At 33.7% G+C, this 22,314-nt stretch overlaps 1 protein-coding gene across 1 annotated transcript; it reads right to left on the reverse strand.

Annotated features, from left to right (window-relative positions):
* Window positions 1-4,462: 4,462 nt before the first annotated feature.
* Window positions 4,463-20,679, reverse strand: LOC140439585 (BRISC and BRCA1-A complex member 2-like). The gene is made up of 5 exons (XM_072529592.1): window positions 20,474-20,679; window positions 20,102-20,418; window positions 17,356-17,537; window positions 10,970-11,364; window positions 4,463-6,113 (listed from the first exon to the last, which is right to left on the reverse strand). Exons 1-5 carry the CDS (start codon window positions 20,568-20,570, stop codon window positions 5,926-5,928), a joined length of 1,179 nt encoding a protein of 392 aa, XP_072385693.1. The 5' UTR covers window positions 20,571-20,679; the 3' UTR covers window positions 4,463-5,925.
* Between the last annotated feature and the right edge of the window lie 1,635 nt (window positions 20,680-22,314).

Genomic DNA, 22,314 nt, shown 5'->3' on the forward strand with positions numbered 1-22,314 from the left:
TTTATAAATTCAATAATCTGGATTTTAGATATAAAATTTCCTTTTAACATTGAACCATAATACAATCAACCTATAAAACATTTTGGTGGCTGTTACTTAATAGCCATCATTCTCACTAGTTGAAAACAGTTTCTTATTTTTGTATTTTGACGCTGAACTACTTTTTTCAGCCAACCAAATGATGAAACTGACATACGGAAATAATTAAAGAATTTTACTTCATCATACCTTAAATCTCCAAATAATGTGGCAAACAACCTAATATCGTATCTTTTTGCGTTAATAGGATGGACCCGATAAATTCTGTCCCTCTTATTTCTCTTTCTTCGACGATAGAGTAACCACAACGCTACAATTTGATTTTGTACCATTTATATACTATACCTTTTATTTTACGAAATTATTTAAACGTACGTCAAAACTACCGAACGTCCAAATTCTTAGTGTGTGAAACGACCGTAAAGCTTTGAAGCGTTTTATCGTTGAAGTTAGTGCGAAAGGAGCGTAAAGCATTTAATCGTTAAAGTGTTAAACTGTTAAAGCGTTGAAAGGTTGAAGCATTAAACCGTTACAGATGTGAAACGTTAAAGCTTGAAAGTGTAAAGCTAGCTAGCTAGCAAATTCTGATCTGTACAGAAAATTGTAAGCAGGTATGGAGTAATACTTCACTTTGGTGTATTAGTAGTGTGTTGGCTAAATCCGAAATCTTTTCAGTCCTTAATAATAAAAAGATCTCTAGGTAATGTAACAAAAATTATACTGAAATGATGACATATTTTAAGGTAAAATGTTCCGTAAACAAACAGAGCCTCCGTTCAAATTTGCAGGTGAGGATTATTTCAGGTTAAAAAAAAATCAGGATAGGGTATTGGAATCTTAAAAGTTTTACAAAGTTACAAGGAAGAGGATGGAGAAAATTGTAGTATACGGGGCAAAGTAATATTAGGAATGGAGTTTGTATAATTTCTGATAGAGAAATGAAATATAACGTAATAGAATTTCTAAAAAAGAGTAATATATTAATGATAGTGAAATTTATACATGATAAAGAATTGTCGAATCTTGTGTGTATGCTTCTCAAATCGTATCTGGGGAGAATAAAAAAAAAGGTTTCTATGATCAACTATACCCCGTTGACGTCTCACGTTTTTGGTTCAGTATGGGCTCTTGTTCTTATGGACTATATACCTCTTTTACTATTTTGTGCATTTTTCAATGATTCTATCCTTATGATGGAACTTTGATTGATCTCCACCAATTGTTCGAGGGAAAGCTTATTAAATTACTTTCCCCTGTGGGTGTACAGTACCAAATATTTTAGGACCATGGACTGTAAAAGAGTTTCCTTCGATATAGGCAAGCAGACTTTACGGCGATGGTTCCTTATGTGTTTGGTTTTATAGGGGTTTGTACTTAAAGAAAAAGAAGCGCAATTAATCGATACTACACATTTAATAACGAGAATATTTACAAAAGCATTATTACTAATTAAAAAGAGTTTGCTTTACCACATTGTTCATTATTATACCGGCGTTTTATGGGCGAGCGACTATAGAGAAATCTAATGCACTTTTTCACTGCATTTTTTAGGCAAAGAGATAGGTACCGGCGAGTACCGCACACACTGAGCGTTCGGCTATTAACTTCAGACTCACAATCACATCTGCGATTCTTTTTTGGCTTGAACCAAACCTTATCTTGTCTACCGATCGGCGTCAGTTTAACCCAAGGAGGCCCTTCTAAGAAATTTATGGCACAAACACCCTGCAGGCAAAAAGTACAGTCTGTCGCATAAGATACAATTCAACATTTGTGGAAACGAAAAATAAACTAAAATTAATATAAAATGTTGTTTTTACAACACCTTATTTACCGTTGCGTTGTTGCCAATTCCATTTTCTGTCAAGCATCTGAATGTTGGGTTTTGTGTTCTGTGGCTATGGTGTCAATTATTCAGTTAAGCAAACTACAAAACTGTTACTTTACCTTTTCAGTTTTTTGTTTTCATTATTTTTCATAAATCGTTCCTTTCGGAACTTGTTTCAAGATTTTTTACTCCATGCCCCAACATGGAATATTGGTCAGTCTCCTGGAAAGAGACATAGGTATATTTGGGAGATTCAGCCGTAAAAAAAACAAATGATTGTTAATATTTTAACTTCTTATATATATATATATATATATATATATATATATATATATATATATATATATATATATATATATATATATATATATATATATATATATATATATATATATATATATATATATATATCGGTATTTAGGCGTCACGCCCTTCCGGTAGGGATCTATGGAGGAGTATCACCAAGCCGCAAGCCCCTCATTTCTTGCCTTACTGCTCCACCATAGGCCGATCAGACACCAGCATATTGTAGTCTAAGCCGCAGATTCGTTTTAGAATTTTAAACTGCTGCGTTAGTCTTTTTTATTTTTCTGTACACCATGTCGGGGCTTGAACCCACGGCCGCCTGGCTCGCTTGGCTATCTGACCAACAACTTTTAACTTCTTTAACGTAGCATATATGGTGTAAAAAATAAATGGAAAGCGGGCAACTTTAAAGTCGCAAGAAACTTAATGAAATCAAGTCAATTCAAGAAAATAGTCCTATGAAAACTTATGATGCCTTTATAGAATCGTTAATAGAACGTAAAATACACGATTATTTTTTCAAAATTCCACCTACACTAAATTCGATCCGCTCTGCAATCCATAGTGACGAAAATCTTCCCAATGTTACAGGTCCAAGTTTACATAGGCTTTTACATGATTTTGGCTTTGATTATAAGAAAGTTGGACTAAAAACCAATTTTGCTTGAATGAGATGAAGACATCCATTATTTATAGGTAAATAAGTGATATTCCATCAGATAAGAAAATTATATTAGGAGGTGATTTGAATGCACATGTGGGCCATTCTAACAGAAGATATGAAACAATACATGGAGGATTAATCTTTGGAACTAGAAATGAAGCTGGAGAACATGTGCTGCAATTAACATCAGCATTAGATATGGCGATTGTTAACACATTATTTTAAAAAAGAGAAACTCAACTTATCACATACAAAAGTGGACAAAATCTATCCCAAAGAGATTATGAGACTGCAATGTAACAGTGATACTGCGAGCCAATATCATAAGTTACTTGTGCTGGACATCGAAGTAAACAAGCGAAACATAGGTGAGGATCACAAAAAATCAAGTGGAGGATGTTAAGACAATAAAGAAGGTCTAGTAAGAGCAAAAATAGAAGAAAAAATTTGCTGGATCAAAAAAAAAGTCCCAATATAATTTGGAGGAATATGGCCAGTAATATTAGAGATACTTCTGTTTAAATACTTAAGAAAACTTCAGGAAAGAAGTTTGAGAATAACGGGTACGTATGGTAGTCAAACGAAGTTAAAGAAAAAATGAAGGAGACGAGAAAATTATATGAATATTGAAAAGAAAATAGGTATGATCTTCAAAACTGTACGATCGCTAAAAAGAGAGCGAAAGTAGTAGCAATAGAAGCGTATACAAATATATACGATCAACTTTATACCAGGGAAGGTAAAACAAGATATATAAAATAATTAAACAGAGAAAAGAAAGCAAAAGAGGTTAGATGCACCCGAGATGATAATAAAATATTAATCCAAGAAAAGGATGTCAAAAAGCGACCGAAAAGTACTTTGGACAGTTTTCCAGATGAAGAATTTGACAGAAAACTTTTGAAATTAAAAAAGATTCCACACTAAATGATTGCTAAATCAAGGACCCGACATCGCATTAATCTAGGTTATTTTGAAGGTGACGATGTGTCACGTTGACGCTTTTGGTAAAAGTTATATAAGTTTTAGCTGAATAAAAGTTTTGATTTTAAAAGTATTGAGAAATTGTATGGCTGAAACGGCAAATCAGACAAATATTCTTCAATTTACCCCTATTAAAATACCACCCCCACATTCGATGATAAGAATGGTTTATTTAATACAGTTTCAAGCAGCTGCAAAAGTTAACTTGTGACCCGACGAAGAATTTCGAAGGACAGCAAAAGAGTTTGTCGAGTTTAGTGTCCCAACAAGAAATGAGATTGGTGATACATATCTGCTGCAAATATGCCAAGATCAACTAAGAACCAATCAACAAAAGATAGGTAAATATCTGAAGACCTGTACAAGCTGGTATAGGTTCGTTCAATAAAGTGTCGAAGTATTTTTTCTATCGCATTTTCGTGAATTAGAATTTTATTATTTTCGTTTCGGATACATCTAATCTGATTAAAATATGTTTCTTTCTTTGTTCTGTATTTGGCTATTTTTTATATCCTCATTTCAGGCAACCTTGGTTAGCAACAAAAGGTATTTTTTTAAATATAATTTTTCTTTCGTTCATGTTGCAAATAGTTAAATGTATAGTTACACATTCTGAAAGGATATTAAGAATAAGAGGACGATTTAAGTAATAAACTTTAATACAAAATGTTTACATTTACAAAATAACACTATACTGTTAGAATAAATTGGGACCAACATGTTTTCTGGTATGACTTAATATGTAAGTACTGGTGACGTCCCGAACTGCCACAAACCGGATATATCTGCCTAGAGACAGATCGACTTTGACTATAATTTACTCGTTTGACTGATTTTAAAGAGTCAGCAGTTCAGTTGTGAGCCTTTCTGCGTGGCAGTCAGTGGAGATGTTGTGTTCCGTGTGCTTCATGTTACTCTTGCTTGTTCAAAGATGGTTACTCCTACGAAGCATCTTGAAGTAAGTACGTCTATGACTCTGGGAGATATAGCTAAGGCAGTTGGTCTGGGAAAATCAAATGTTTCAAGAATGTTAAGAATATTTTAAGATTCCGGATGATCGTCTCCAAGAGGAAAAAGAAAATATGGGCGCAAATGGAACAAAACTCCAAGAACTGATAAAATTCTAACAAGAAATAGCTAAATCCAAGAAAGACAAGCACAGACCTTCAAAGGGATTTATTGGATTATGGTGTTGGAAGTGAGTACTTCAACCGTACGGAAAAGGCTTCTCGAAGTTGACCGGAAGAAAAAGAACAAAGGCGAAGAAAAAACAATTTCTACCACAGAAAATGATAAAAAACGCTTAGCGTGGACCAAAAAAATAAATGCCGATAATCGCTCTTAATGCATGTACATCTCTGACTTTGGGAGATATAGCTACGGCAGTTCGTGTGGAAAAATCAAATGTTTCAAGAATGTTAAGAAATTTCAAGATACCAGATCTTCTCCTCCAAAAGGAAAAGGAAAATGTGGGCGCAAACTAAAAACAACTCCAAGAATTGATAAAATTTTAATAAGAAATGCGACGCCGATGAGATCATATCCAACAAACTGTAAAATACTCTTCTAAACATGTTTTGGGTTTTCTTAACAACAAATGGTACTAGAAGCTTAGTTCCTATTAAAAGCATGATGATTTTGTCAAATACATTGAAATATTACGAAGAAAAATTGTTCCATTTATGGAAACATTTCAACATGACTTGCCTACTTGTTACAATTCGAAATTGGTCCAGACTTTTATGCGGGAAAATACAGTAAAAGTGCTTCATTGTCCTGGTAATTCACCAGACCTAAATCCCATTGAGAACTTATGGCAAATTCTCAAGAAATATTTAGCTAAGATGAATTGCACCACAAAAGAAAAATTTATAACAAATGCTATACAAGTTTGGTTCAATGAAGAACATTGTGTGCTAAACTAGTGGAGTCAATGCCAAGACGTGTTGAAGAGATAATTTCTACTAAAGGAGGACATATTTCGTACTAGTATATATATTTTTCAGTCTACTTATGATATTACTGACTAAAATAATGATTACAATCTGTTTTTTTTATTTGTCTTAATTAATTCGAACAGTATAGTATATATAAAATATGATAATTAATGTCTATGATTCTTGAAATCCAGAACGGCATCGTGTAAGAACTCTATTAAATGTTCCACATTAGCTTCTGGCTTTAACGTGGGGTTATAGGGATATTTGGTAAGAGTGTTACTGCATGCTTTTGATTCCGGACAATATACCGATGACAGTACTACAGCAGGTTTTTCTACAGGATATTTCTGACCTGAAAGAGAAAAGAAAATGAGAATTTAATTTCACCAATGTGTATAACAATACTATTTGATACTGTCCATATGCATCTTCACCAGAACCAATGGATTCTGGAAGGATTATATATATATATATATATATATATATATATATATATATATATATATATATATATATATATAAGGAAAACTAAGTTAACATGCTCCTTTTCTAACTTTGGCTGCACCGTACTGAAGACAACCAATAGTCAGAAATACGTATATACGGTTGCCTTCCATCGATATACCTTTTTTGGTTTCTTGTTTTGCGAGACATGCCATTACATTTAATTTTACTTATATGTATAGAGCTGTGAACTACAAGAAAGCGTTTGATTAAATGGACCAAGACAAAATAATTGCTGCACTGGATGATTGTAGAGTAGACCATATATATGCAACATTAATTAAAAATAGATATAAAAGCTCAACAGCAAGTGTGAAACTTCACACTAATTCTCTCCAATGGCGCTACAGCTCAAATCGGGCCTTGGCCTCCTCCAAACTATGTCTCCAACCTTGTCGGTCCCGCGCCGATCTTCTCCAAGTTGCGCCGATCTTCTCCAGTCTTGCGCCTGCATTTTACTATCTAGGGCTCTTTTCGGCAATCTTTCTGTCTCCATTCTTACTACATGACCAGCCCAGCGAAGTCTCTGAACGAATTCTGAAATCGGTGTCTCTTTGAACATTTGGTAGAGTTCATGGTTGTACCTGGATCTCCACATTCCGTTTTCGTTAATAGGTCCAAATATCTTTCTTAGGACTTTTCTTTCGAAGACTTCCAGTTTTCTTTTTATCTCTTCTGTCATCACCCATGTCTCGCATGCATAACATACTATTAGTCTGATAATAGTTTTGTAGACCCTGATTTTCGATCTTCAGTGTGTGTTTTTGGAGCGGAACACATGATCGCGTGAAAAATAAACTTTGTTTCCCTTTACTATTATTCTTTGGATTTTTGGTTCTTCTGTTCCATCCGTGTTTAATGCAACTCCTAAATATGTGAAACTTTCTACCGTTTCAATATCGTCCTCTAATTCAACTGTGCGTCTGTTTCCCCTAGCTCTTGCCTGTGTTAACTTTTTTGTCTTTTGAATATTTATTTCTAGTCCGGTCTCTCTTGCCTTTGTTTTAAATTGTGAATATATTTCTGCCGCCTCTTCTGTTCTGCGACAGACATGATGCTGATATCATCGGCATAGGCGGCAATCTGTATTAATTTATTTGTTAGGAGATTACCTCTTCCTATATTCAGCTGTCTTATCACATATTCCAAGGTCAGGTTGAATAGTGTCGGTGCCAGCCCGCCTTCTTGCTTTAATCCTTGGACTATTGTAAAGTTTTCAGTGAGCTCATTTTGGACTCTGACAGTTGCTATTGACGCATCCATTGAACAATGTTGGCGACAAAATGCAACTTTGTCTGACTCCTCGTTGTATGGAGATTTCATCGGTGTAGTGTAGTGCCAAAGTGCCTCCCTGGTTCCCATAGCATTTCTAAAACCAAATTGGGTATCTTCGAGATCTTCTTCGCATTTGCGTCTAATTCTGTTGTGAAGTATTCTTAGGAAAATTTTAAGAGTGTGGCTCATTAGGCTAATTAATCGATATTCTAAGCATTTTCTCACATTGTGTTTTTTAGGTATTGCGACAAAGATGGATTTGAGCCAATCTGTGGGAATCACTCCGGTGTTATACATTGAATTTAAAAGTCTTCTTCTTCTCATTGCGCCGTCTCCTTTCGAAGGTTGGCGATCCAAATGGCAATTGTAGTTCTGGAAACTGCTGCGCGAAAGATCTCTGCGGATGAGCGGTCGAACCATCTCCTCAGGTCTTTCAGCCACGAGTTCTGGCGTCTTCCTACTGATCTTTTGCCCTGTACTTTTCCTTCCAGTATAACTTGAAGTAATTCATATCTTTCGCCTCTCAGCACATGACCCAAGTATTGCATTTTCCTCTCTTTGATTATTCTTAGTAATTCTTTTTGTTTACACATGCGACGAAGTACCTCAACATTAGTAACTCTTTGTACCCATGGAATCCTCAACATTCGTCTGTATATATACATCTCAAAGGCATTTATTCTTTTTTCTACTTTCTACTTTTTAAAAGTCTTACTACTACTTTTATGTTATCATCCTCGTCATCTTCAAACAACTCTGATATATAAAGCTGTTATTCTTTTCTTATTTCATGCTCATTTACAATAATTTTGTTATTATTGTCAACGAGTACTGAGGGAACTCGTTTTTTAAATATGTTACTCATTTCTTTTAGTTTTTTTTTGCATATTAAATAAGTCGTGTTTAGATATTACATCCTTCATTTCGTCGCACCTTTCTCTCATCCACTTTGCTTTGGCTAATTTGATCTCCTTTTTTATTCTTCTCTGCAGGTGTCTATATTCTGTTTCATTAAATTTTATCAGTCGACATTGTTCCATTAATTTCAAGATGTCGTCTGTCATCCATTTATTTTTCTTGATTTAGTTTTTTCTATAATCATTGTTTGTGGAGATTTCGTTAACTTTGTTTTTAAATTCACTCCATAGTTTTTCTGGATCTTCTAGTTGTTCTCCGATGTTTTTTTATTCTATTGTTAAATTCTTTTTTGATGTTATGTTTTATGTTTAACGTTAAGTACGTGTACAAAGTTAAGTACGTTTTTGGTCTTTTGTAGCTGAATTCGTTTTAACCTTAGTTTAATATCTGCTACAAGTTGTTGATGATCAGATCCAATATGCCCCAGGAAATGTAGGGACTTTTTTGACGGCATTTCGGAAACGCTCATTTACAAGTATATAGTCATCGCTTGGGTAGTTTATACCAGGTGTTTGCAATGATCATATCGTTTTTTTTACAAAATTCATACAATCTACCATATAGACCATCAATAGACCATAAGGACCTACAGTCTGACCTCGTCGACCTTCCCCAATTTTTGCATTGAAGTCGCCTATAATATATAAAATTTCGTGTTTATTAAGTTTCTGTAAGATGTCTTGGATCTGATCATACAATGATGATTTGAAGTATGTTAGTTTTAAATGGTTGAATATTTATTTGGAGTAATATTATTATATCCGAGACTGGTACATATACATACAAATTGGTCACATTTTTACTCAGTTCTGATGTTACTAATATACCTACACCATTTTTGTTATGCAGGTCTTCTGTGCTGTTACCGGAATAATATAATACACTTCGGTCCTTTTTACATAATCCTAACTCTGGCCATCTCATTTCGCTGATTCCCAGTAGGTCTATTTTCATTTCTTGAATTGCGTTGTCAAGTTTCCCAGCCGCAAATAGACTTCTAACATTCCATGTGCACATTCTAAAATTAGATTTCTTTATTTTTAGGATTTCTTCACGAGGTTTTCGCATGTTTACGACCTGAGAATTGCAGTATCAATTCTATGGGATTTTCCTGGGGGTGCTCTATGAGCCGTTAATGCAGTGGTTTCCCTTTGCCTTCTGTATTCTTATGCCGTTGACCATAATAGAGCCTGTCGTACCGGAAGGGTAATACTTTGGAAAAATAGCATCAAAATTACCACTCCGGACGCTCTATGTTTCGATATTGTCTTGAAAAAGACAAGATCTATTTGTTTTATAACTGTTAAGGTTAAATAAAACTCAGGTTTGTAGGTAGAAAAGACTCAGCCACAGAGTCTAAAAGAAAACAAGCAGAGCCCCTAGAGCGAAGTGCTCTAGGAGAGTCCGTAAAGGACCGACTTCGACTGCCTTGAGATCCGAATAATCCCATATTTAAAGACATTTTAATATTTATGAGATTTTCGGACCTCTTGGCCAATAGAAAATTGAATAAAATGCAAGAAGGCGGGCGATGCGCATCAAGGTGCGTATTAGTTTGCTACTAAAGGCACCAGGATGACAAGCCATAGCAGGGGTAAAAAATGTTTTACAAACTCTTAATAGATGTTTAGAATTCCTTTTTTTTAAGTAGTATGTTACTACTTAAAAGTAGTAATTTACGAAATTTTAAAAGCATGGATTTTCTTCGTCTGTTTACTTCAGAGTCACTCATCATATGAAACAATTTTACATCTTGCTCATTTCTATTAGTCGAGCTGTAAATTTTTTCCTTATTCCTTTTAGTATTACCCAGTATAATAGTATTACACTGGTAACTACAGCCGTCATGATTACATGGTCTTTTGAAATTTGTCAAAGCTACATCTGAATCACCATATTTAAAAATGCAAAGAAATAACTCTAAACTGGACATTCCATTTAATAAAAAAAACATTTGATCTTGGGCGTTTCCTACTCGCATGTTCAGAAACACTGTCACTCCTTATCCTAACACTTTTTTCTTTAACAGTCACATTTAACTCCTTAGAATCGCTCATTTTACATGCAAAATGAAACTACAAAAGTATTAACACCACAAACCAAAACAATGTAACATATTATTTTTAGGTTAGAATTATAGAGACAGAATATCGCCACAAGTTATTGGGGAGTACTTGCCCCCTCTAGTAGACAAATGCCAGATTAATCTATATTAATTTCTTTAAATACATGTACCTATGAAAGATTTATGGCACTTTGACGCTAGGAACACAAATAAATAGATTTATTGCTTTTTGATTGATTTGCACACTTTCGATAGCTATTTTCTATTGGAAATATTGCATTTGTAAGGAATTTGCTGTGACCACTGGATATATTTTATGACAAAGCTATTGAGTATTAATTTAACCCAAATTCTAAAAAAAAAAACAGGATTTATTGCGTGTTGATTGATTGCTCCTCATTTATTACTGCGATAATGCATGTGTAATATAGAAAAAAAAAACTTACCTATTGTAACTGTAACCAAACAGTTATAGTCATCTAAATTATAAATAAAAACAGCCTTATTGTAAGTGAGTACATCATATTCAATTATACTTCTGAAACAAGCTGCTGCTAAATTAGTAATAAAAATTTTCTTCAATTTAAAATGATCGGCAACTTGCTGCAATCGTGTGTCTAGAGTTTTGGAAACCAATGAGACGACATCTGACAGTGAACTATCTTTCTTAAAATCTGTAGTATTGAATCGGAACCCTCCTAATACTTGTTCTAATCTAGGAGATAGGTGAATGGAGTGGGTAGAGCGAGAACCATCTAGCTTGGAGATTGTGACTAAATGTGCAAAATCCTCTCCTTGATTGTACAGCATATGATCCAATAAGTTGGATCCTTTGTATATGCTAAAAGTGTAAGATTGAGTGGTAATTGGTGCAACATATTATTAACAAATACTATTATTTCAATTCAATAATAACGATGGTTACTACCAGATATATTTTCACTAAATTTTTTCTTTATTCAGGATTTAATCTTTTGGGAATCTTTGTATTCTATTATTCTATCGAGCTAGAAATTCTCTATAATAATTACTATTTTCATAGCCAAGAAAAGGCGCGAGAAATGCATTAACATCCATCGGCATATTTATTGCCTTTGTAGGCGGGAATCGCGATTTGTTCACGTGTAGCTGTTTAATCGCGCTTTTTCTTAGCTGTGAAATCGGATTATCGATATTTGCGAAGTTAATTACAACTTCCGTTCTGAATTAAGTATCTTATTCGTATACTTTTCAAATATTTTTAATGGGAATTAACCACAATTTCAGTTTAAAATACGTTTCGATTTCCACTTTGGAAATCGTTCTCAAAAAACAAATATAATTAAGTAACTTAATCGGAAAACCTTGATAAACTGGACTATTTTACACTTTTTGAAAGCAGTATGTTACTTGTTTCTGCTTCTTCAATTGAAAAACGTATTTATTAATGTTACTTGCTCTTTACACAGCATCAGTTTTTCAGCGAGGAGAGCGTCGTTCTAGTCCTCTAGGTATTCTATAAGTCGCTCGTCCTCAGGTGCAAACTCTTCTTCTTTCATCACGACTTCCCTCTTCGTTTTCTCACTGGCATTTTCTTAGAATGTCTTCATCAGTTAGATACTCAAATCCCTGGTCAGTAATGAGAATACATAGGTGTATAGGTTTCATCCCAGCATAACCTTCATCTATATATCGAAAAGGCGCCCCCTGTACATAGTCGTAAACCTTATATAAATCCATACCTGCAGTCCTGTCATGTTTGTCGAGCAGGTTTTGTAATTCTTTTTTGACTAACATAACTTTTCCAAGTAATCCACCTTTAATTCGTACATTATATTTTTCAGAGTTTCGCACGCGCCTTTTCCGTTTCTCTTCTCTCAGTTTAATACTTTCACTACTTGCATCAGAGATATCAGACATGATGCTAACGAATATTGTTAAAAATAAAAAAAATATTAATATTTATTGGCAAAATTACTAATACACACACGTGTTACAGCTAACGAGTAATAAAACAAACAACTGCAAACAAAATGACAGAAACGATGGTGGCGCCAAAAGAATTACTGCATAAAGGTAATAAGTCCCGGACTAGTTCCCTTTATACGTTAAACAAACATTTTATTCTGGGATATTTCGCGTATAGCGAGTGAGACCAAATTCCCTTAGAGACTCATTGATCCGTCAACTTTAATTTAACAAAATGTATATCTTATTTTTAATTTGTACTGATGTGGACTTGTTCCTTTTATGCAATAACCGCTTCAATTGTACTTATGAGTTTTAACTTTTGATTGATCCTCAACACTATCTTTTTTCTTTTCTCGGACATGTTAATAAACCAATAAAAAAATGCACTGTAGCTCAAATTAAAACACTATCTTACAACACACGATCAACTCAACGAACTGCGAACTAAGGCTAGGTCACAACAGCAGCACGTTAACAACCCCTTTCCACCAGTGCCGGCAGTCGTAGTCAAATTGCCAAGGTCTTTGTTTCACCACACACCAGACAAACTCAATTTTGCAAAAAAAAATAAATTAGTCATCTAAAGTCAAGCGCCCTAATTGGTCAAAAGTAACTGAAACCATGTGTCAATCATGGATTCTCGGAAATATTGAACTCGATAACGCGCATAAGACCAAAAAGGGTTCAATAGCGGTACTGTAGACTAGCGCGAAGCTTTATATTAATCACCAAATTTGCTGTTTTTCCTATTCTCTTTACAATATCATAATATTTTCAAATTTCTGTTCAGCAGCAGTTTTTGTAGGTGTATCTTTTTTAACCTTTTTTCATGCTTTATCGCATTCGTTAATAAGATTTAACATGCCTCCGACTGACGAAGACGATAATTTTAAGCGCGTGTTTGAATGTTGTAAAACAAAAACAACTAACAATATTCAGTGCATAAAGTGAGGTGAAATATTTCACTACAGTTGTGCGAAAGTAAAAATAACTAGAATTTGTAAACGAAAGGTTCCTTAAGTGCTGTGACACTGAAAATGATAAAAACTGTGCCAGTTCTAACAACGAAAATGGAAATATAATATTTTTTTTGACTAGTCAGATAAATTTGTATAATGTATACTATATTGGAAGAAGATATCGGAGAAACTCAGTTTGGATTCCGGGAGGGATATGGAACTCGTGAAGCATTATTTGCCTTTAACATCTTGACACAGAGGTGTTTGGATGTGAATCAAGATGTATTTGCTTGTTTCATTGATTACAACAAGGCGTTTGATAACGTCAAGCATGACCAACTTTTAGAGATCTTGGAAGCTAAACAGTTAGACACTCGCGATATAAGAATAATATCTACTCTGTATTATAATCAGAAGGCAGTCGCACGCATCGAAAATAGCACAACAAATGAAATTCAAATTAAAAAAGAAGTTAGACAAGGATGTGTGCTGTCACCAATGCTATTTAATCTCTATTCGGAAGTAATTATGAAGAAAGCATTGGAGGAAGAAGAGATTGGGATAAAAGTTAACGGCCAACCAATTAATAATATTAGATACGCAGATGATACGGTTTTAATGGCGGAGACAGTAGAAGACCAGCAAGCCATTTTAAACAAGGTAGTCACAGCTAGTGAAGAGAAAGGGTTAACAATGAACGTCAAGAAGACGAAATTCATGATTATTACAAAAAAATATAAATAATTGGGAACAAGCGTTAATAACAACAATGACATCACAGAAGAAATAAAAACTAGAATTGGAAAGGCTCGAGCTGCTTTTGTTAATATGAAGGACATTCTGGGAAGTCATGACATTAACTTAAACCTGAAAATGAGATTGGTTAGATGCTACATCTTCTCGATACTGCTGTACGGAGTAGAGACTTGGACTTTAAACAAGAGCAATACCGATAAACTAGAGGCCTTCGAAATGTGGATATACAGAAGAATTTTTAAAATACCTTTGACAGACAAAGTAACAAATAGTGTAGTTCTTCGAAGAATGAACAAAGAACGGGAGCTGTTGATCACCATCAAGAGAAGAAAGTTGGAATATCTTGGTCATGTGATGAGAGGAAAAAAGTACCGATTGCTCCAGTTAATTATCCAAGGCAAGTTTCAGGGCAAACGAAGCGTGGGGAGACGACGTATATCTTGGCTGCGCAATTTAAGAGACTGGTTCCAGTGCACATCTTCTTCTTCTTTAGGTGCCGTCTTCTTAGCGAAGGTTGGCGATGACCTCTGCAAAGTCTTCCCTATTTTGGGCTTTCCTTATTAAACTTTGAAAGTCTTATCCTGTCCAATCTTTGATGTTGCGCAGCCAGGTCATTTGTCGTCTACCCGGGCCGCGTCTGCATTCTATTTTCCCTTCTATAATAAGCTGAAGAAAGTTATACCTTTCGTGTCTAAATAGGTGTCCAAGATAAGACGTTTTACGCTTCTTGACAATTTCTGTGAGTTCACGTTCTCTATGCATACGCCTATGCACATCTAACCAATTATTTAGAGCAACAACTTCAAAGATACGAATAGCAATGATGGTTGCCAAACTCCGTAGCGGAGAGGGCACTTGAAGAAGAAGAATGTTGTATACATTGTATAAATTTCTAGACGAATAAATTCTATCTATCTATCTATGATCTTTTTTACATTTCCTGTACAAAAAATTAGGAAACATTTCAAAAATCAAACTAACAAATTATGATCAATTTTGACATTATGTATACCTAACGGCCACCCCCCGTTAGGTACACAAATGGACTCCTCCGCTGTGATTGTATAAAATATGAAAATGTTTTACTAATAACTCATTTTATCGCACTTTAATTCAATAGTCGAACTGATAATTGCAAAAATTCAATATTGTATTTATATGAAATAATATATGAAATTATGAAAATATAAATAAATATCATTTGAAAGTAAATTTAATTATTATATAAACTAAATTATATGTTTAAAAATAATATTTGTATTTATAAATTATTTTAAAACGAGAATGACATAATGACATGTACACGTACTAAACTGTTATTAAATTTTGAAAATCGTTACGAATCAAATCTTTTAGTGACAGATATTCTTTTAATTTTTTACTTCTCATTTAATATCTATATTTTGTTAATTATTTTTCATGCAGGTTTTAATTGAAACCTGCTTAGAGTAAATATATGATAACTAGAAACTAATTGATCTAGAGTAGTGAATCGATGTCTAGAACTGCTATGATGCTACCCGTGACAATGCCATTTCGTGGTGCTAGTTCCATAACGCTCGCCTCGGCATTTTACTGTAGAGAAAAAAAAAGTAATACAACGCCAGTATATAAGCTTCGCTTCAAAATATGTTTCTTTGTTGGTCACTATTAAAAATACTAGATTAGATCTAGCTCCGCTGATCATCCTCTCATAGATGTAAAATATCTCCTTTTAACTTGTTTTTTGAGTATTTCGCAAGTTTTACCCCGACAATTTCATTCAGCACTATTATTTATATGTTATAAACACATTTATGCACGTTTTACAATTTAATTTCTGCTGGTTCCATAATCACGACGTGCATCATATTTTTATAGACTTCAAACAGGCTTGATTCAATTAATCGTGCAACATTATGGAAGGCAATGATCGAGCTCGGCGTACCCAAGAAACTAGCTGCGGTAACACAAATGTGTGTAGGTAACTCTTTTGCACAAATTAGAATAGGGGGAAAAATATCAAATGCTTTCTGCGTAAATTCTGGACTGAGACAAGGAGATCCGTTGACCTCATTGTTGTTTAACCTGGCCTTAGAATATGTCTTGCGAAAAATATATCCAAAAATCAAACCAGACATAACTGCTCGGGAAGCAAAAATCATACTCGCCTTTGCTGATGACGTAGACGCAGTAGCACAATCAACATTAGAAATTAAGGATATTTTCTCGAGCTTTGAAGAAGATGCATTAAACATCGGTCTAAAAATAAATGAAGACAAAACAAAATACATGGTCGTCTCAAAACAAGAACGACGGCGAATAAGGCAAAACATTACTATAAATGATCACAACTTCGAAGTGGTTAAAGAATTTAAATATCTAGGAGCAACAATCACAAATGACAACAAATTAGAGCGAGAAGTTGAAACGAGAATAATGGCAGGAAACAAATCTTTCTTAGCAATGCAACAGCTAATGAATTCAAAACTTCTTTCACGACATACAAAAATCCGGATATATAAGACCATAATACGACCAGCGAAACATGGACGCTAACAAAAAGAGAAATAAATAAATTGCTGGTGTGGGAACGTAAAATTCTTCAAATAATATATGGCCCTTGCAGAGACAGCGTGACAAACGAATAGAGGGGCAGATACAATAACGAGCTAGAGTCTCTATTCGGAAAAGAAAATCTAGTCAGATATATCAAGGCCAATAGACTCAGATGGGCAGGGTATGTGATACGCAGTAACGACAATCGCCTTATAAACAATGTGTCTGGGAAAGGCCAGAGGGAAGAAGGTCTGTAGGGCGACCTAGAAAGGTGGAAAGATGCCGTCAAAGAAGATCTAGAGAAAATGGGAGTGCGACAATGGGAATTACTGGCACAGGACCGACAAACATGGAAGGCAATAGTAAATGCGGCAAAGACATGAAGAGTTGTAGCGCCATTGATGATGATGATGATGATGATGGTTCCATAATATTTTTGGTAAAAGCCATGTAACATTTTTAATTGCTTCCTACTACATAAGGGTTTTATCTCATTTTAATAGTCTTTAATCATTCGAATAGAAAGATTTTCTAATGGTATTTCGGGTTTGTACAATTATAATTTAATTATTACGGACTGGAAAATCTCCTGATAGTTACAGTTCATTACTATTATGTGATATACTTACATTGGTTGGACATATTCTGGTAAAGATGAGCAATCTACCTTAAGGCAGATCAGAAAATGTAAAGTATTGCCATCTACACTAACTTCAATATCCTCAGGTGATATACCTTCTGTACCCTTTGTTAGAATTTTGAATTCCTCAGAGTAGCGAGAATAGATATTGTCAAGGTGTAATTTTTCAATCTAAAAATCAGAATAAAATGTGCATCAATCCTATTTATCAGAAATTGCTTAGAATTGTTGTTTATATATTGGTAGAAATTATCCATATAATAGAGAAATATTGCAGCATAAATAAAAAAATATAAAACTTTTGTATACAGATGAGAAATCAAAAGATCAATATATAGTCCAGGGTAACAGAGCTGGGTAGTATCCAGATACTTCTGTATCCGGATACTTTTTATGTATCCGAAAGCTGTATCCAGATACTTTTTAAATTTTGTATCTAGTATCCATATCTGTGATCAAATTTTAAAGTATCCCACATCCGGATACTTTTTTTGATATTCGGATACTTTTAAATATTTATTGCCCGCCGATAATGCACCTAACGTAGGCACAACACTGCCATTCTTTCAATCCAGATGTGTCTAATATGTTAAATCCCATTTTTCATACTCGTCACCGTTATAATATATTATTATATAGCTAATGGAGCTTTGTTTTTACCTAATCAGTTATAAATCTTCCTAAGTACGTTGTTTAATTAATTACTTACATTTATTTTTTATATTTTCTATATCTCTCTTTTCAAGAACCCCTTTTTGTACCCTGTATAATTAGAAGAAATTATTTTTCGGATTATAATAAAGTACATCTTAATATTTATAATTTTATTTTAGTGTACCTACATGCACATCACATAGTTCTAATACTAATAATTTATGTCCTTCTTAAAAAAAGTATCCTTCAAAGTATCCTAGGAAGTATCCGAAAAAAATATCCGGGTACTTGTATCAGAATACATTTTTAAATAAGTATTCATACTATTTTAAAAAGTATCCGGATACATTTTGAGTATCCGTATCTGGTATCTGGATACTTTTTTTCAATATCCGACCCAACTCTGCAGGGTAATAAGATTATTGTTGTGACACTCAAAAGCCCAGGGTACTGAAAGGTTTTTTTGATGTATAATACTTATAAAAACATATATTCTAACCATTTCCTGAGTGAGATTGAATGATAATATTTATTTATAAACAAATTATTGTGAAAAATATACTTTCTGATGTTTTTATTTTATTATTGAAAAACATAGGGTTTTGAAGGTTTATCAGCATAACTATCTTTCAGAGCATGTAAAAAGCTTTAAAATGATGATGTCATCTCTTTTATTGAGAAAATTTGGCCTTTTTTCAATATCTATGATTTCTTTTAGAATAATTCTTGGTTTATAGAAGCAGATAGAGGCTATGGTTCTGGAGTTATCAAAATCAGTTTTGTGACCTGTATGAAGATGGTGTTAACCTAGAGCTGAAATTGAATCGGAATTGCAAACAGAAATGGAATGTTCATAAATCCTATTTTGGATTCTACAATTTGTTTGGCATATATACAATCAGGGGCAGTATATACAAGGAATTTCATAAACTTTGTGTTGTTCATGTAGAATGTTGTCTTTGATTAATCAGACAAAAGATAAAAGTTTTTGTTGGGGGTAAATATATTGTCTTTATTCCTCTTGATTTAAGCATTTTGTCGATTTTGTCATTGACACTTTTGATGTAAGGAAGAAAAGCTTTCATATGATGAGTGTCTGAGGCTTTAGGTTGAGATTGTTTGTTAGTTTTGGCAGGGTCAACTGCCAATGGTTGAGTAGGGCAGTTGTGTGCACTGACAATTGGACATAGGGGAATATAGGGTTTGTGAATTTGGGGTAGGCCATATATTCAAGATGTTTTGGCAGACTTTTCTCAAGGAATTAGAGATTGTTTTATGTTAGCAGGAAGAGAGGTTTTATTTAGTGTTAGTGGCAACATCACAGGTTGCTCTATCATGTATTACATGAATGTGAAGTGTGTATAGGGATACTCTAATAGGGGTTAGATATATGACTTGGTCACATTATTTCTATTGATTATTAAATGTACAGATATCATTTTTTCCTCTAAAACAGTTATAAACAATATATATATATATATATATATATATATATATATATATATATATATATATATATATATATTCCAATTTTGGGTATTTACTCTATAATCTTAATCTGTCTAATTATTATTTGATTAATACGTAATAATAGATAACTAGATAATATAAAAAAAAATGATATTGTCAGTTCGCTATTTCCAGTCCGAACTGTCTAGTGAATTTAGTAATTATTTTTTTGCGAAGTTAGTTACTTTTTCACAGACTAGAACTGGCTGGAAATAACTATACAACCAAACACAATTACTCATAGCCAATATTAATGGTAAACAAACTAAATAGTAAATAAAATACAACTTTACGAATTACCTACAATCAATGTTTATTTATTTGCACCATATAATAAATAGTTATGTTAAATTATAACAACTGAAACATATTTTTTAAATATAAACTACCCAAAATTTCATGAGTTTAGTATACAATTCCACTATTTATAATAATTCTTCTTTTTTCAATGAAAGGAGTCTGTAATAAAAGTTTATTTAAGCTGTTAATACTGTGAGCTAGGAACTTTTTTGTTGTAGGTTTCCAGCTATGAATCTGTCAAAATATGCCCGAGTTGAGCGAATGGACCTTACCTGGTGTTTTTTGTACAAAGTTAAAAACTCATTAAGAATCTGTGCTAGAGCTTTGGGATTTTTTAAATTCCAATTCGTCCAGCTAGGAACGACTTCGGAAAGCGTGTCAACATCTGGATAATTCAAAAACTCTTCATCGTTAAAAATAAAATCTGGAGCGAAGTAAAAATCTTCTGGATCAAATATAACTTCCCATCTTAGTCTTTTTCCTGCATAAGGAACTTTTAAAATGAAATGGTAATTGTTGAAAGCATTTTCTTCAACGTTGTTTCTAACTTGATTTATTGTAATATCATTTAAATTTATAGGGAGAAAACCTAAAATCATCAAATTGATAAAAAATAGAATGAATCATTCAATAATAATATTTACCGACTGTACTTCTTAAACATAATTCCTCTATGTTTTTTCTAAGACAAGCGGGAAAGATGCTTAAAATATTATCTGTATTGTTCAATATTTCACTCATGTCTAGGCAATATTATAAAAAAAACTACATAACAATAAAAAATCTGGAATTATAAAAAAAATCAAAATAGGTTTTTGAGATTTTGGCATTGACATTGACAGTTTCTATCTTCTTCTAATTGATCATCATAGAAAAGATGGTTGGATGTTGATCATTTCAGTCTGGTTAGTCTGGTATTATAGCCACTGCAACGTTTCCAAAATTCTGAGGATTTAATATATCACATATTATTTATATTCATTTTAAAGTAGTTAGTACTAAAGTATATATTGTTACTGTAAGACATACGTATTTGAGAATGGGACAATTGGCAATGTTCTAACCATTTGTTCAAAGTTAACTATTAGTTGTACTGGAGCCAATTGGCCTACTGTACATCTTCTGTTTATGCATGATACCCATTCCAGAATTCTGAAACCCTGCACTACTTAACTGGATTCATTTCGCATAATGTGTCCAGGGTATTCGGAGCATTGTTCTATGTAATCAGATCTCAGACGCCTGTAGGCAATTGATCGTATCAGCTTTTGAAGTCCAGGTCCGGGTGCCATGTAACAACAATGACCAAAGGTAGCATTGGATCATTCTTTGACGTAATTTTAGGTTTAAGCTGTGATCACAAAAGAATAATTTACTTTTTTAGAAACGTTGTGCATGCTACTTCAATCGCTACTTGATCTCTTTACTTGGGTCTAGTTGGCCTGGCATCCTTAGATATTTAAAGTACCTTAGATATTTAAAGTGAGTAACTCTCTCAATTAAAATCAAATCAAAATAGTAATTAATCAAATTAATCAAAATTATGCATGCTTCATTGGTTACCATAAAGCGTTCGATACAGTAAAGCACGACAAGCTGATGGAGATATGAACAAATATTAGAATAAACACCCATGGTCTAAGAATTATTAACAATCTTTACTGGAATCAAACATCGTCTACCCGTACAGAGCTAGAAGAATCAGATGAGATCAAAATCAAACGTGGGGTCCGAAAGGGATGTATACACTCACCCCTGCAGTTCAACATATACTCTGAGGAAATCTTTCAAGAAGCAGTAGAGGACGTGGAAGCCGGAATTCGAATTAACGGAGATTGTATCAATATCATCAAATACGCGGATGACACGGTGGAATTCGCTGATAGTTGTGAAGCCCTCAGTAGTTAATAGAATCACCGAAATAAGTTAGAGATATGGACTTTCACTAATCATCAAGATCATGAATAATCAAGAAAACAAAATGTATGATGATCTCTAAGAAGGAACAGCAAATTAGGAGAATCAGTGAGAATGGTCAACCAATAGTAAAAACATACACTTATCTTAGTACGAACCTCAATAAAAATTGGGACCATTCACTATAAATCAATTGTAGGATAGAGAAAGCAAGATTTACATTTCAAAAAATGGCTAAGCTATTCAAATGTCATGATTTATTCTTCTTCTCATTGCGCCGTCTCCTTTCGAAGGTTGGCGATCCAAATGGCAATTGTAGTTTTGGAAACTGTTGCGCGAAAGATCTCTGCGGATGAGCGGTCGAACCATCTCCTCAGGTCTTTCAGCCACGAGTTCTGACGTCTTCCTACTGATCTTTTGCCCTGTACTTTTCCTTTCAGTATAACTTGAAGTAATTCATATCTTTCGCCTCTCAACACATGACCCAAGTATTGCATTTTTCTCTCTTTGATTATTCTTAGTAATTCTTTTTGTTTACACATGCGACGAAGTACCTCAACATTAGTAA

This window comes from Diabrotica undecimpunctata, chromosome 4, assembly GCF_040954645.1.
Source record: "Diabrotica undecimpunctata isolate CICGRU chromosome 4, icDiaUnde3, whole genome shotgun sequence".
NCBI lineage: Eukaryota > Metazoa > Arthropoda > Insecta > Coleoptera > Chrysomelidae > Diabrotica > Diabrotica undecimpunctata.

Excerpts from the sequence above, each read along its gene's own strand:
- LOC140439585 (XM_072529592.1), bottom strand. The coding sequence starts at position 20,570 with ATGAGTGAAATATTGAACAATACAGATAATATTTTAAGCATCTTTCCC. Across the intron at positions 11,365-17,355 it reads CCAGAATATGTCCAACCAAT|CATATACAAAGGATCCAACT; the intron begins GTAAGTATATCA and ends TTACACTTTTAG. Across the intron at positions 6,114-10,969 it reads TTTGGTTACAGTTACAATAG|GTCAGAAATATCCTGTAGAA; the intron begins GTAAGTTTTTTT and ends TTTCTCTTTCAG.